This window comes from Strongylocentrotus purpuratus, unplaced genomic scaffold (genome assembly GCF_000002235.5).
Source record: "Strongylocentrotus purpuratus isolate Spur 01 unplaced genomic scaffold, Spur_5.0 spur5_scaffold_20, whole genome shotgun sequence".
Classification (NCBI taxonomy): domain Eukaryota; kingdom Metazoa; phylum Echinodermata; class Echinoidea; order Camarodonta; family Strongylocentrotidae; genus Strongylocentrotus; species Strongylocentrotus purpuratus.
The window spans coordinates 44,807,478-44,821,175 of record NW_022145606.1 but is presented as its reverse complement, the minus strand read 5'-3'; the positions used below and the strand labels follow the sequence as shown (position 1 = coordinate 44,821,175).

General features: G+C 39.4%; 1 protein-coding gene across 1 annotated transcript in view; it reads left to right on the top strand.

The window, feature by feature from the left end:
• Positions 1 to 787: 787 nt before the first annotated feature.
• LOC579662 (dihydropyrimidinase) overlaps positions 788 to 13,698 on the top strand; it is a 45,788-nt gene continuing 32,877 nt past the window's right edge. Inside the window, exon 1 of the mRNA XM_030993452.1 lies at positions 788 to 1,813. Coding sequence (XP_030849312.1) covers positions 1,778 to 1,813 — 36 coding nt within the window. The 5' untranslated portion in view covers positions 788 to 1,777. The remainder of the gene's footprint in view (positions 1,814 to 13,698) is intronic.

Here is a 13,698-nt window from a genome sequence, read left to right as displayed (position 1 = left end):
TTTCTAGCATACATATATAAATCCCAAAACATATAATAGTAATTTCCATGAATACGACAAAAGTATGGAACTTTGGAAGGAATTTCTAGCCAGGAAAAATCTCTGGAATGTAAAAGCATTCATTAGCATTTAAAAATAGATTAGTGTAATAGAAAAGTAGAAATGGTTAGTTGTTTGATTTGTGCATGTACATGTAGAGTCTAGGTTGTATTATGAATTTCTTGATAATCTGAGAAGGGTGGAAGAAACACATCAATTTTCATTAGAAAAAATGTAATTTCATGTGAAATTGTATTGCTTATTTGTATGATGAATAATATCATAGCATTCAGAAGATGTTGTTACAGGCACTTGTTGATAATCTTTGTGGGATCTTTATGGGATGATTATCGGATTGTAGAGAGACAAGATTCTTGTAATAGTTGAGCGAATATAATTTTTGTTAACATGATACATAGCATTGCAAAAGTGAATATACATAAATGCATTATGCATGAACCTAATGCATTATTCATAAAGCTAGAATATTGATTAGAGTCAGAGAGGGAGTTCATCTCATTTACATATCAATGGATAATGCCAGTCCCTCGGACCTTTGCTCCTAACCCCCCTCATCACTGAGAGGGAAAAAATGGGTGTGTGGCAGAGAGCAGAGCGCGCCATCCAGCATAATGAGTATACTCTGCTCAGTGCAGTGGAAACATATATGCACACTTACTGAGGTATATATTCACAGTAGCGTGCTATAGTGCCCTCTGTGTGTGTACCTGTGTGTGTGTATGCAGTAGTGTCTATGCACGCTACCCCACCCCCACACACATGCTCTAATGCCGCCAATCTGCCTTGCATTGGTTAACACACAGTAGCATTGGTAGTATAGTCAGCGGTGGAGAGGTATATGACTTCTGTATATGTTTCCTATATTCCTGTGGTCGCGGGAGATATATATCCACGGTGGAAGTATATATATGGTTTGGTTGAGCTGGTGATGCTGGGGATTAATTGAGCTTTGGATAATCTATGAAGGATATTATCAAAGCTTTGAGCTTCAAATTGGAGGATTCCTCGACTTGTGTTACAAGTATTCAGCAGGTTGGCCTGAGGAGCATGTTCTTTTGAATAGACTTCAGAATCCACATGTGTTTGGCTTCATACTCTTGTGTTATTGAACACCTCCACGTCTTGCCGAAATCAACAGTCGCCCAAACAAGTGGTTGATCTCAAATCCAGCTCTCCTAGAGGATATTCTTCATCTATCCTGTAACGCCTTGTCGATACCTCGCAACATCTCGCCCTGAAAACTTGCTGTCAACTTCTCCTCTCAGTCGCATCGACGCCATGCGATTAGCCCACTTTTGTATCTACATGTAAATTTCGGCTGAGCGCTAATTCCTGTGCAATTATCCTACCTCAACCCCCACCACGGACCTGCAATAGCTGATTAATGTTTGGAATCGGCATCTGTCGTTTGACGAGTGAAGCCTCCTAGAGTCATAGAAAGCAGCCATCTTGGATGTTGATTTCATCAATTAACATACCCACCGTTGTCTCACCGTCTATTGCGTACTTCCCTCCCCCTCACTGATGTGCAATCTACAACTAAAGTTGTGAATTTCCTCTTTCTCAAACTACCACCTCATAACTTTGTGAATTGTCCTCGGCCGTGTACATCTGTACGTCGTTTGGAGATATACAAGGAATTTTCGCCATAAAGCATTTGAGATTCTTGTGGATTATTATTACTACCTAACTTGCCGGGAGCGGAAAGAACGGCAAAATGACGACCCCGTCCAAATTCAGAAATGTACCAAAGGTAATTATGGATGAGACATGAGAGTGTGACTGTGTGTCTGGTGTTGATGTGTGCTGATAGGCGATGGCGTAGCCTGTGTCCATCCATGGGGGGGGGGGGGGGGCAACATTGGGATAATAGCCCTCATGGGGTGATGATTTATGAGGAAACAAGGCTATAGAGTTTTAGGGAGGGTTTACGAACGAGTTGTATCTTCTTTTGAACATTGCCTCCCACTTGCACATTATTTCCTTTACTCTCCTCTTTCCCCAATTTTTTAAATATTTGATGGGATGGGGGAAGGTGGGGTGCCCCCTGTAGCTCGATGTAACCCATATATGTACCTATAATGATAGAGCTAAGGTCAAAGGTTACAAAGATCATCGCATCAAGGTTTCTGAAGCTGTCACAGACTGTCAATTTCAAGGGCATTGGGCTTTGCAGTTTACAACAGCATTTCTGATGCCCCTGTTGTTCTACACTTCTGTCAGGCAATGTGGTGTTGTTGATGTTGTTGCTTTGTCTTTCATGACTTTTTACACACTGCCCAAAAGTAAAGACAGTAGTAACAATAGCGCATACGCATTCGCATCAGATATCGCGTCTTGTGAGAACACCTTTTTTCAAGGGCGCTGGAACAGGAACCGAGTCTTGAACCTGTGAGTCATTGCTCAATGAAAAGACCATTGCCCCTACCACATAGTAATAATAATAACGGTGGCTTCTTATATAGCGCCCATGTCCGTCACCTCCTTACCCTGGCTTTAGCAAGGCTGCCATTAAGGCGCTCTAGCATTTCAGGGAGTTAATTCCTGCCAGGTGTGGCAAATGTAGATCAATGTCTTGCCAAAGGACATTAGTGCCGTGGCGGGACTCGAACCGCGGACCTTGTGATCGACATATCCACTCAACCACAAAACCTCTACATGGCGACATGTATCCTACATGTAGCTACATTGTCTATTCAAAGAGACCTGCAGGTAACACTCAAGGAAATAAATAGCAAAGGCGTCCTACAACTTGCATCATTCAAAATCTCAAGTGTCTTCTGCACAGGCGAATGCCCAGCATGAAACCATCTCAACTCATTAAAGGCCCCATTGACTGCCCATTGAGTTAGCCCCCTATTGTGAGGGAAGGATTACATGGAAGTCAGTGTATGGGACTGCTAATCTGATTAGCTCCCTGAATTCTGTTACAAGTCAGGCTTTTGATGCCGCAGCCTCTGTGGTCCAATTTCCTCGGATTACAAGTCATTTGTCTCTGTGTGGGAGGGTAGTAGTGATGTTTTCATTTTGGTTTTGATTTAACCTGTTGAGTGCTGGATTCTCTGAACCCTATAGGCTTAATACATGACACCATGCCCCAAGGATGTTCTTTGGGAACATATTTATTCAGGATGACAAGATCAGTTGCAGGACTGTTTTGCATCTTGCTCCTGTGTTTAAAGATGTTCACTTGTCGATCACTACATAACACTGAGCCAATGGGTATAACGCTCCTGTGTGTACGTCCGCGCGCTGCCCTCTATATACCATTCTTGAGCAACTTTAAGACATTTAGGAGTATACAATCTTAGGGGAAATTTGTAACAGAGAGTGTTTCTGATTGCAAACTTTGAGATGCGAAAAATTTAGGTAGTGCCAGTGGTCAGTGTTTCAGCTCTGGATAAAACCCTAAATAGTTCCAAAAATAGGAGGTCTGGTAAAAAGAAAAAGTTGGCTTGATTTTAAAAAGAATGTCAGCAAGGAAGTTTCACTCTTCAAAAAGCACATACCGGTACTGCAAATTTAAAAAAAATGCCCTGTAAACAAAAAATATTTTGGACTCATTTGCTGTGACAGAAATGCCCCGCTTGAAAATATTATCAGACTCTTTGGTAAACAGGAATAGGGAATGAATGAAGGGGAGATGAGATTAATAATGCAAAATTATTTAATCAAAACGAAAAGGAGAATAACAGGATGAGAGCGAAATCTGAAAATTAAGTATGGAAGAGAACCATAAGCAAAGGCTCTTTCTTGTCCTTTTAGTAAATTTGGTTGCCAGCCGGGCAACTGGGGCGATTGCTTAGCTTGCCAATGTAATGTTTGTTTGTCATTTTCAGTGTATTAGAGAAAATCCACATACATGTTGAATAATAATGGCGGTCACATTTATTTTTAGTTGCCACCAGGGCAACAAAGGCAGAACTTTTAGGTTGCCAAGTGGTATTTTCAGTGGTCAGTGGTCAGTGGCACCCAGGCAACTGCTGATTTCAAGCCTAAACCAAATCTACTCTGTAGTATGAAGCCATTAGAATATTTATGTGCCTTGTGAGAATGTTCATTGAAAGTGTGAATGTTCACTACCGTATTTAAATAACTACACATGTAATCTCCTAGCAAATAGGAGGTAATATCCATACAACAAAACTGCTGGTACATTTACTTGTTCCGTATTATTTGCAGGATATAGCTCATAGAATGATAAACATGCATCTTACATGGACCATGCAGGTGCCATTGCCCTCGGAGGGCAGCCAAAGCCGTTGTCTGATTGCTTAGACCAGAACAGACGAGCGATGCTGGGATTACATCATAAGAAATCAATAGTTAGGACCGAAAGGATCGAGCTCTCTAAACAAAACCATCTGAGTCACCTTAAAATCAATCTAAAATAATGTTAATCCTACATTAGTATTCAGCAAAGGAATTATCTAATGTAGCACATTTTCTCCTTCAAATTAGCAGATCTTTTGTCGACCTTTATTGGGGGTACTAAATGGGCAATATTATTCTTAGAAAAAGTCACATATCTGAGAAAAACGGAAAGGAACTGTCCAAATGTTGTTGGAAAACCAGTTATCCTGGAAACCAGAAATCTTAAATTTTAGACATGTTGCCAATTGAAGGATTTTGGAGCTTATTCTCAGAGTTAAAATCCCTCGGGCATCAGATGCAATATTTTGAAACAAATTGAAATAATATGTGCAAAACATTTCTTTCTGTTTTTTTAAAGGCTCTGAAATCTGAATCATTGCCATGAACAAACCAAAGCAACAAGGGCTTGTGTAAAAAAAAGGTCAGCTAACAAATATCATCAGTAGCGTGCTTTAGCCTTTAGCCATCATTTCTTCTAGATTCATTGTCTCGCGACTCTCGCCCATGAATTAGAATTTGTGATTAGATCAATGCCTGTTTCGTATGCACGTTGCATTCCATTTTTTTTTTACTTGAGAGAGGGAGAAATTTGGCCCAGTTTCCCAAGAGAAATATCATGTTTCATAGTGACCTAGCTAGTGGAATTGGCTGCACATAGCTCGCTTGGATCAAATCTTGAATATTCAATGACATTCGTTCAGCTCTAGTGGGGGTCGTACGAGGTCAAAAAGAAAGAGGTACATTGCAATTCAGATTGTCACTGTATAGACCTACTGTTTCTCTCTTGTGTATTATTCATTTGATTTAATTTGATTTGATGTGATTTGAACTGGTTTATTGATTAAAAAACATACACATATTTTCGAAATAGCAGCCAAGGTCTGACATGAATTGGATTCATTAAAGATTGAAAAAAGTTCCATTAAACTGAAATGCATTGAAAATTGGTTCAATGTAATGCAGTAATATTAAAAAAATGGAATAATATTGCACACAAAAACCTACATATATTATGTACAAAATCAACAAAGAATTGGAAAAACAGGAAAATGGAAAGAACAAATGAGATAAAGCTTGAAATAAAAGAAGAGGGAGGAATTTAGGTGAGGTAATAACAAAAAATGTAACACAGAACAATTCAAATAATACAGGATTCAGAAGGGCTAATGCAGGCTTAAAGTTCTTCTAGATCTCATCAGTCGAAATGCTTGTTCTAAACTTTCACTATGGTATGGACCAAAAACAATCATGAAATTTATTTAAAGGTAAAGACCAGTATTTGCAACGCCCCAATTTCAAAAAATGAAATGGAAGCTCTCATTACCAATCATGTGAAAGAATATGTTTTGACTAATACATGATGATAAAAAATTTGCCGGGAAACCGCCTACTAATTCATATATTTGGTAAATTTATTTCTCTCATGGTCTGGTGAGAGAGATAGGGTAGTCCCATATACATCTTTCTGTGTATAGTGCTTGTAACTTTACGAAGAATGGGCCAAATTTCTTATCATTTTGATGATTCCAGAACCTTGCAGATGCTAGATGCTAGATGATCAACCTTTTCTGATCGATTCCACAACGTTTCTTTCACAATGCAATCGCATGACCATTACTGGTCTTTACCTTTAAAACAAATCTGTTTTTCTTGTTTTATGTACTTATAACTCAAATAGTGCACAATTAAATGATAGTTTTATACCAGTTGAAAATGACAAACAATCCAGCCCTTGAAGGCTAAAAAAAGACCTCTGATAACATTTTTAAAAGAGCTTGATTAAAGCAATGAAGTGCATTAAAATCAATGTGGTGAAGTCTTGCTTGTAATGTAATTTATAGATACCCGGTAATAAGACATTTCGCAATGAGCTCCCGGAACCAAACTTATTACCGTATTTCACAATGGCCTAATTCCACTGGGGATTCCTAAGCATTTACATGCAAGGTATGTGCTTATAAAAGTCTCAAATCTGCACATATCTGGTGGCCTACCAATTTAGTTAATACAGCACTTTCATTTTGACAGCCAAGAAAAACAAAAGACGATCGAAAGCGGAAAACCTAGCACTTACAGGTCATCTCTCTTTCCCTTAACACTTCAAAACAAGGAAACTGTTCTCCATTTTTATGGCTTTCACATTTGTGTTTTTGAGGTTTGGGTGGGTGTCTAAAATCAATCACTTCCCATATGCGCTGATATAGCTGTCATCCCATTCAAAACCTTGACATTATTTTAAGTAGATGGGACTGTTCCGGACTGAGGGAGGATTAAGCCAGATGTTTTGAATGGGTCATCAAAATAATTCATCAGATTTTGATGATTATGGCAGCTTTTAAAGGTTATGTTATTGGTTTACAATCTGGTCTGTAAATGGCGTTAAGAGGCTTTGATAGCCCTCATATTAACTGTGTGAATTGTGAGTAAAAGCATTTAAATATCAGTGATTAGAATCGTGTAGGCCTAGGTAATGATCTAATGTGGGGGCAGGCATTGCGGGGGCACCAATGTCATTGGGGAGGGGGCACAGATCATACTCGGTATCATCATACTTTTGTAGCCAAAGTAAAGATGGAGCTATTATTATTTGCTGTACAATGTTGCCTACATGTAGTTAAATGTGTGGGCAAACAACATAAACATTGTATGTACTGTAAAGGTCTATACAATGTGCATAAAAATACGGAGCCATTCAAGTAAATGTAAAGCTACATGTATTAACCATCACCAATCATCATCATCATCATCGTCATCATCATCGTCATCATTATAATCCATCATCATGACAATTAGGGCTGTGCACAACAGTGTAATGAGGTACCCGAGTACACTCCCAGGCTCACAGGCGAATACTCGAATATTCGGACGCCATGTTTTTTTATAATTTTTTTTAATTTTTTTTAATTTTTTTTAATTTTTTTGATTTTTTTTGATTTTTTTTTTAATTTTTTGATTTTTTGATTTTTTGATTTTTTTTTCTTTTTTTGCCACTACCATACCACTCGGCAGTTTCTCATGTCCCTCGCTGAAAATGCATGCAACTTTACTTTGAGTTGCAGTTGAAGGCGCCGATTTAATAAGAATAATAACAGTAAACAATGCTGTTTTAAAAACCAAAGATGGCAGAATAATCCATTTTCCTCCAAGTCCAAACAGAAATCTGGACATTTGGTCCCAGTTTCTGAAAGGTGAGTTTGACAGTGCGTGAGTTGGGAAACATTTTTACCGACGGTACCGTGCCAGCGGACGCCGCTCTCCCTGGCACGGATAAGCGTGGGCCTGGACATTTTTTATTTTTTATTTTTTATTTTTTTATTTTTTTTTTCTTTAGCGGCCGAATATTCGAGTACAAGAAATCATACCCGAGTAGTTGTCAACCGTGCGGGTACTCGAGCATTCGACTACCCGTTGCAGCCTTAATGACAATCACGTTCATCTCATCATCATCATCATAATGCAAATATTAGGCTTACATATACGTATACCCTGTTTCTTGAATACCCAGTGTAGACCAATTTGTTTTCTCTTCTGGCCTATTCCAAAACTATACTTTGACCTCCAAACAACCTGAACTTGACCAAACTTGACCCTTTCCTGACCTCATGAAGCCACACCTCCCAAACCAAAATACCCAGGAGACTGCTTGACATCCATCAACCTTCTAACTACCCCAGCACTACAGCAGTGAAGTCTGAATGTCCAAATAAACCACATACAATCTGTGCAATGAATCACTACTAAGATCTATCCTGTTCGGACTATATAGAAAATATAAACAAAACTATATGTACATGTATGAAGAAACTTGTGAAGGATCATCATATACTACAGAGCACAGCCTTAGTACAGACTACAGAATAACATGGTATAAAGAAACGTCATATAGAACAAGTTCTGTTTTCATATTCACCATAAATTTTCCTGGTCTGAAGGGGGACTGGAATGCAACGTTGGGTGGTATTACATGTACAGTGTATATACGAACATGAAATTAAATCAGTATGCTCATAATTCTAATCAAGTTTCAGAGAGAGTGAGAGAGAGAGAAGAGAAATGAAATTGATTTCTTTTTCTTTCTACCAGTGGTAATGATATTGCTATACAAAAGTTTTTGCTTGTCTGAAGGAGGGTGGAATGCAACATCAGTTGGTACAGTAGTTAGGAATATGAAAATAAACCACATTCAGCCCGCTCAATAAATCACTGTATTGTAATCTGGCCCAGGGGGGTATATGGGTATGCCATCCCTTAGGGCATTCATGGGGAATTTTGTTAAAATATCTTCCCCCACCCACCCACCCTCATATTTTTGTTGGTGGTAGATATGGGTAGCGTAGGTAAAAGAGGGTTGGATAAGGCTCGGGTATTATAATAAAAGACCTCATTTTCTACGGTTTCTCATAGAATTGCTCACAGATTTACATTTACGTGTTTTAGAACGTAGCCTATTTGTAAAAATAATGTATGAAGTTTGACTGATGAGGGCCTGAAGGCAATGCCTTACAGTACATGTATGTACATGATGTACATACCATGACCCAGTGAGTTAACGCTCGTCTAGCATGTCCCTGCTCTATGTAACTAAGGCTGCGTTCATGCTTAAATTTTGAAGGCAGAATGAGCGATCTGAAACGCTCATCGTAAACGCTCATCGTGATCGCAGTTCCACGATGCACTGTTCATGCTTACTTCTCTGGCTCCCCCAGGCAATTCTCAGTGTGTGGCCTTAATTGGTCTTCCAGCTGGATTCGCAAACCTTCACTGTGCATGCTACGTAGACCCACTAGAGGTCAGTGAGTTGACCCCATTTAAACGCGTTTACAAATTGTAAACGCATCTTTTTGTGAGTTTACGATCGGCGATCGTGATCGCCGTTTTTCGGTGATTCTACAAAAGTGAGCTAAGACGCAACCGTGTTTTAAACTAAACGCGTAACAGATGCCTGATTCTGGCCGTCAAAATCAAGCATGAACGCGCCCTTAGAAGGAATAACCATTTGTCATGGGCTGGATTAATATCATCACAGGTATGCCAGAATCATTGCTATGTCAGGCATTCAGTGCATGGTATTGTTCGAAATGTAGCTACTGTATGCAGCCATTGTGAGATTCCTTTTAGAAGTCATGTACTACAGCATAATGCAAAGCTTCCCCCTTCGAGCTCATTAAAGTGCAATGACCCTAGCCTGGCCCACTCACCATTGATATATAACGACCCTAGCACGGCCCCCTCACCATAATATATAAATATGAGGGGTAGGGGCTCTGACATGTTCCACCCTGATTCCACTCCATCATGTATTTCATCTGCATCATCTCTCGAGACCACGAAAGAATAACCAGGCATGCATGGTAAAGTCATTTAATCGCTAAGGCCCTGAGCGTATATATGACCTTCATATGCAAGTATGTGATCTACATGTATACTGGCAAAGTTTAGTTGGGAGTTGTTTTTGATTTGTTACTCTGTTCATGACTATAGTTCTAAACTTTCAGTTTATCCGTACCATAGTAGTTCATGTTGCTGATTAAAACTTTTGCTTTTCTGCTGGAATCCAGTCCACATACATGTAGAAAGAGAGAGATAGAGAAAGAAAGAAAGGAAAAGAGAGAATGAAACAAAGTGAGAAAAGCAAAAAGAGAAAGAAAGAAAAGGAAAGAAAAGAATGGATGGAAGGAAGAAAGAAAGCATAAAAATGTGAAAGAAAGAACGAACAACAAGCAAAGAAAACGGAAATCGAAAGAACATAAAGCCCTCTTCAATATAATCCAGGTGTATGTACTTTCAGAGCACTACTCCTGCTGTCATGGCTGATTGTTGAAAATAGGACTCGTTTCTGCCTCTGATAATAGAGCCCTAACGCAATTAGATTCATATTATGACACAGACCTATGATATTCACCTTGGAACCTGTGAAAGCATGCGTGAAGGAAGTAGATGGACTCCCCATTTCTCACGTCGGGCCTTTGTATAGCTCCGGAGTACGATGTATACAAATCTATTCCAGTCCGCGATGCATGTGCAAAAAGTCCCCTGAAATGAAGACATGCCTGGTAAAACATTAATAATATGCATTGAATTTCTGACAGAGAGGCGGGATGGTGTGAAATGTACATATCGTGTAGGATGTATGTTTCTTTTTATGCTGACTCCAAATGTGACTTGGGAGTTGTGAATTGAATTAACTCCATACATGTACTAGAATCATTTGCATAATGTTTTAGTGATCAAAAGAGACTTGATGAATACGTTTACAATGCAAGCCTTTACTTATGAAAGTAAAAATGTACCCCCAAAAAGAAGCTTTATGTAGCTTTTTTCAAGATTATTCTTTGCAAATGAAAATTACTTAAGTAAATGTTCTTTTTTCCCCCTTCTTTTTTTGAGGGGGGTAATAACTTGTATTGTAAAATCCAGGAAAATGAAAATGAAAGAGTGAGGATTTTAATTGTGGAAATAGGTTTTGAAAGGGGAACAGGCTGTTTTTTGCTCTGAGAAGATCGCAAATTTAGAAAATCAGACCACCTAAAAAAAAAAAAAAGCCTCTGAGCTTGAAGACACCCTACCATCTCCCCCTCTAATCTCTTCCGGCTACCTTCACAACTTTCATGTTTTGACTGAACATGTCACCTTATTCTTGACACATGTTTTGACAAGGAAGGTAGCTTGTAACGCAAGTAACACCGCTTGACATTTTCGCTCGAAAGGGCAATTTTCTGAGCTTCATTCCAATCAAAACATGCATTGCAGATGTGGTTAGAAGTGATTTGCGCATTCAAAACATTCCCAGTGCATCGCTACTTTAGCCTCAATGCATACATGTACAATATATGTAGGCTCTACAAGTACACTGTACAGTTAACTAAATTAATCATGCTCTTACCAAGCTTTGTAACTGATTAAGTTTGTGAGAAACTGATTTGTTTGGATTTATATTTCTTGAGAATGTGATATATTATAAAATCTTACATCTAAATGTATTCAACAATGGCCCTTATTTAACCAGTCCACCTTTCATTCATGGGTTACCCCCCAAAACACATCAAATTTACAAGGGGTATGAATATTTTAGTCGTTAACTCTAGATCTATAATGATGTACATGCAGTGGTAGAGCTCTTTAACCCAGATAGTGTATGATGTCATGGAGGAAATATTGGCCAGATGTCGCACGAGGCATGGCCATCCCTGACGACTCATATGTTTATAGTACTGTCTCTTGCTGTCCTTCAATCTTCATCCCCTCTCTCTCTCTCTCTCTCTCTCTCATCCTCTTTCTCTCTCTCTCTCATCTTCTTTATGTTTCTCTCACCCTCTCTATGTTTCTCTCATCCTCTCTCTCTCTCATCCACTCTGTTTCTCTCTCCTCTGTCTTTCTCTCTCTATCTTTCTCTCACTTTCTTCTTTCCTTTTTCTTCCCCATCCCCCTCTCTCTCTTTCCTTTTTCTCCCAAACCTCTCTCTCTCTCTCTCTCTCTCTCTCTTTCCTCCCCATCTCTCTTCTCTCCTCCCCATCTCTCTTCTCTCCTCCCCATCTCTCTTCTCTCCTCTTTTCTCCCCATATCCCTCTCTCTCTTTCTACAAGTACGCTTTACAAACATGTATCTTTCTCTTTTAAGTTTTAGTCTCTCTCTAGCTCTCAAGTTGATGCATGTACATCTGAGTCTGATTTTCCTCTCTATGGACAAGGACAGAGTCCTTTTTTTCCCCTCTCTTTTTTCCCCTTCTTTTCTTCTCTCCTCTCTCTTTGCCTTACCCCCCCCCCCCCACAATGTCTTTCAAATTTGTGGTACATCCCCCCCCCCCCCCCCCCCCATCTTGATGTCTGTACATCTCTAAACGCATCTTGCTATCATTGAAACTCCACTCGCTCATCATACAAACATGGCGTCAAGTTGATGCATTGAGTAGGTCTGATTTTTCCCATCTGTGGACAAGGACAAGGCCCCTTTCTCTCCCTATCTTTGGTTTCACCCCTCCCCCAAATGTTTATCAAATTTATGGTACAACCCCCCCCCCCCCCCCTCTCTTCCAAACTTATATGTCTGTACATGTACATTACATGGAGGCATCTTGCTATATCATGGAAACTCCTCTCTCTCATAATACAAACATGGCCCCTAGCTGATGCATGTATGCAGTGTGTGTTTCTCTAGCATCATAAATTGTGATGACTAATACATGGCGAGCTGTCGAGGGAGCTCTCCGAGCGGTGTTTCCAGAATGTTTAATTTTCTTGCCGTGATCCGGAAGGGAAAGAAGCACTTATCCTCCTTAAGTTGGCAACTCCAAGATAATCATGCCTTGTTGTATTCTGTCAATGAAATTAACAGTTAATTCTTAATTTACCAAAATCTTATATGAGACATTTCAAAATAAAGTGAATATTGCTTTACTCTGCACTCGGAGCAGTTCATCTAGAATTTTTTTATTTCCAATAATGAGGTCCTTCCAGAGAAGGAGCACTGTACATGTACCCAATGTGAGTTGTAATTCCATTATAATTCTGTCTTTGTTGTACATACAAACACATTGACCTTATTTTACGGTTTGTGGGTACTTTGATCTGCCACGTTGCTCTTGTAATTACCCATAGAAGATCACTAGAAAATAGACAGTTTAGGGATGAGTAGCATTATTAGTCTATTTTTAGTCTGTACTATTGTTCTGCTTTATTATGATGCGTGTCCTGAATGCGAGAGTTGACTTTCCCTGATGTTATGGACAATCTGTGAAAAGTGACCCTCCAATATTCCACTATTTTTCTCTCAACTAAGCCACAAAGAACAATTTATTAAAGGTTTGTAACCAGGTCAAAGACATTAATGGTAATAGGGTCTGAATTTGCAGACTGTATCTTGTACCTGGGGAATGACCCAAATAGCCCATCCTTGGCAGGACATCAATGACCTTATAATGAGGTCAAGGTCCCTGTGTGGTTGGTGTGCCTGTGTGACCTGAGCTAAATACACAGGTGGTTTTATCAGTCAGTCGGCCTACAAATCTGCTATCTGTGCATCCATGGTCCTACCATGGACCTACTGTTGCCCTGCAGTAGACTGGTTCCTCGGAGAGGACCTAAAGCCGTCGGTCCTCTGGTTGCTTACTAACAAGCATTTATGCTTTCTTAGGCTTAGCAGTCGGGTAAAATAACTGCTACTACAACTACATGTACATGTACTAACATTAAACATATTCCAATTTATGGATGATTCTTTTCTGGGGACCTACATGTAGTGACAAGTCATTCCATTAACATAATATTA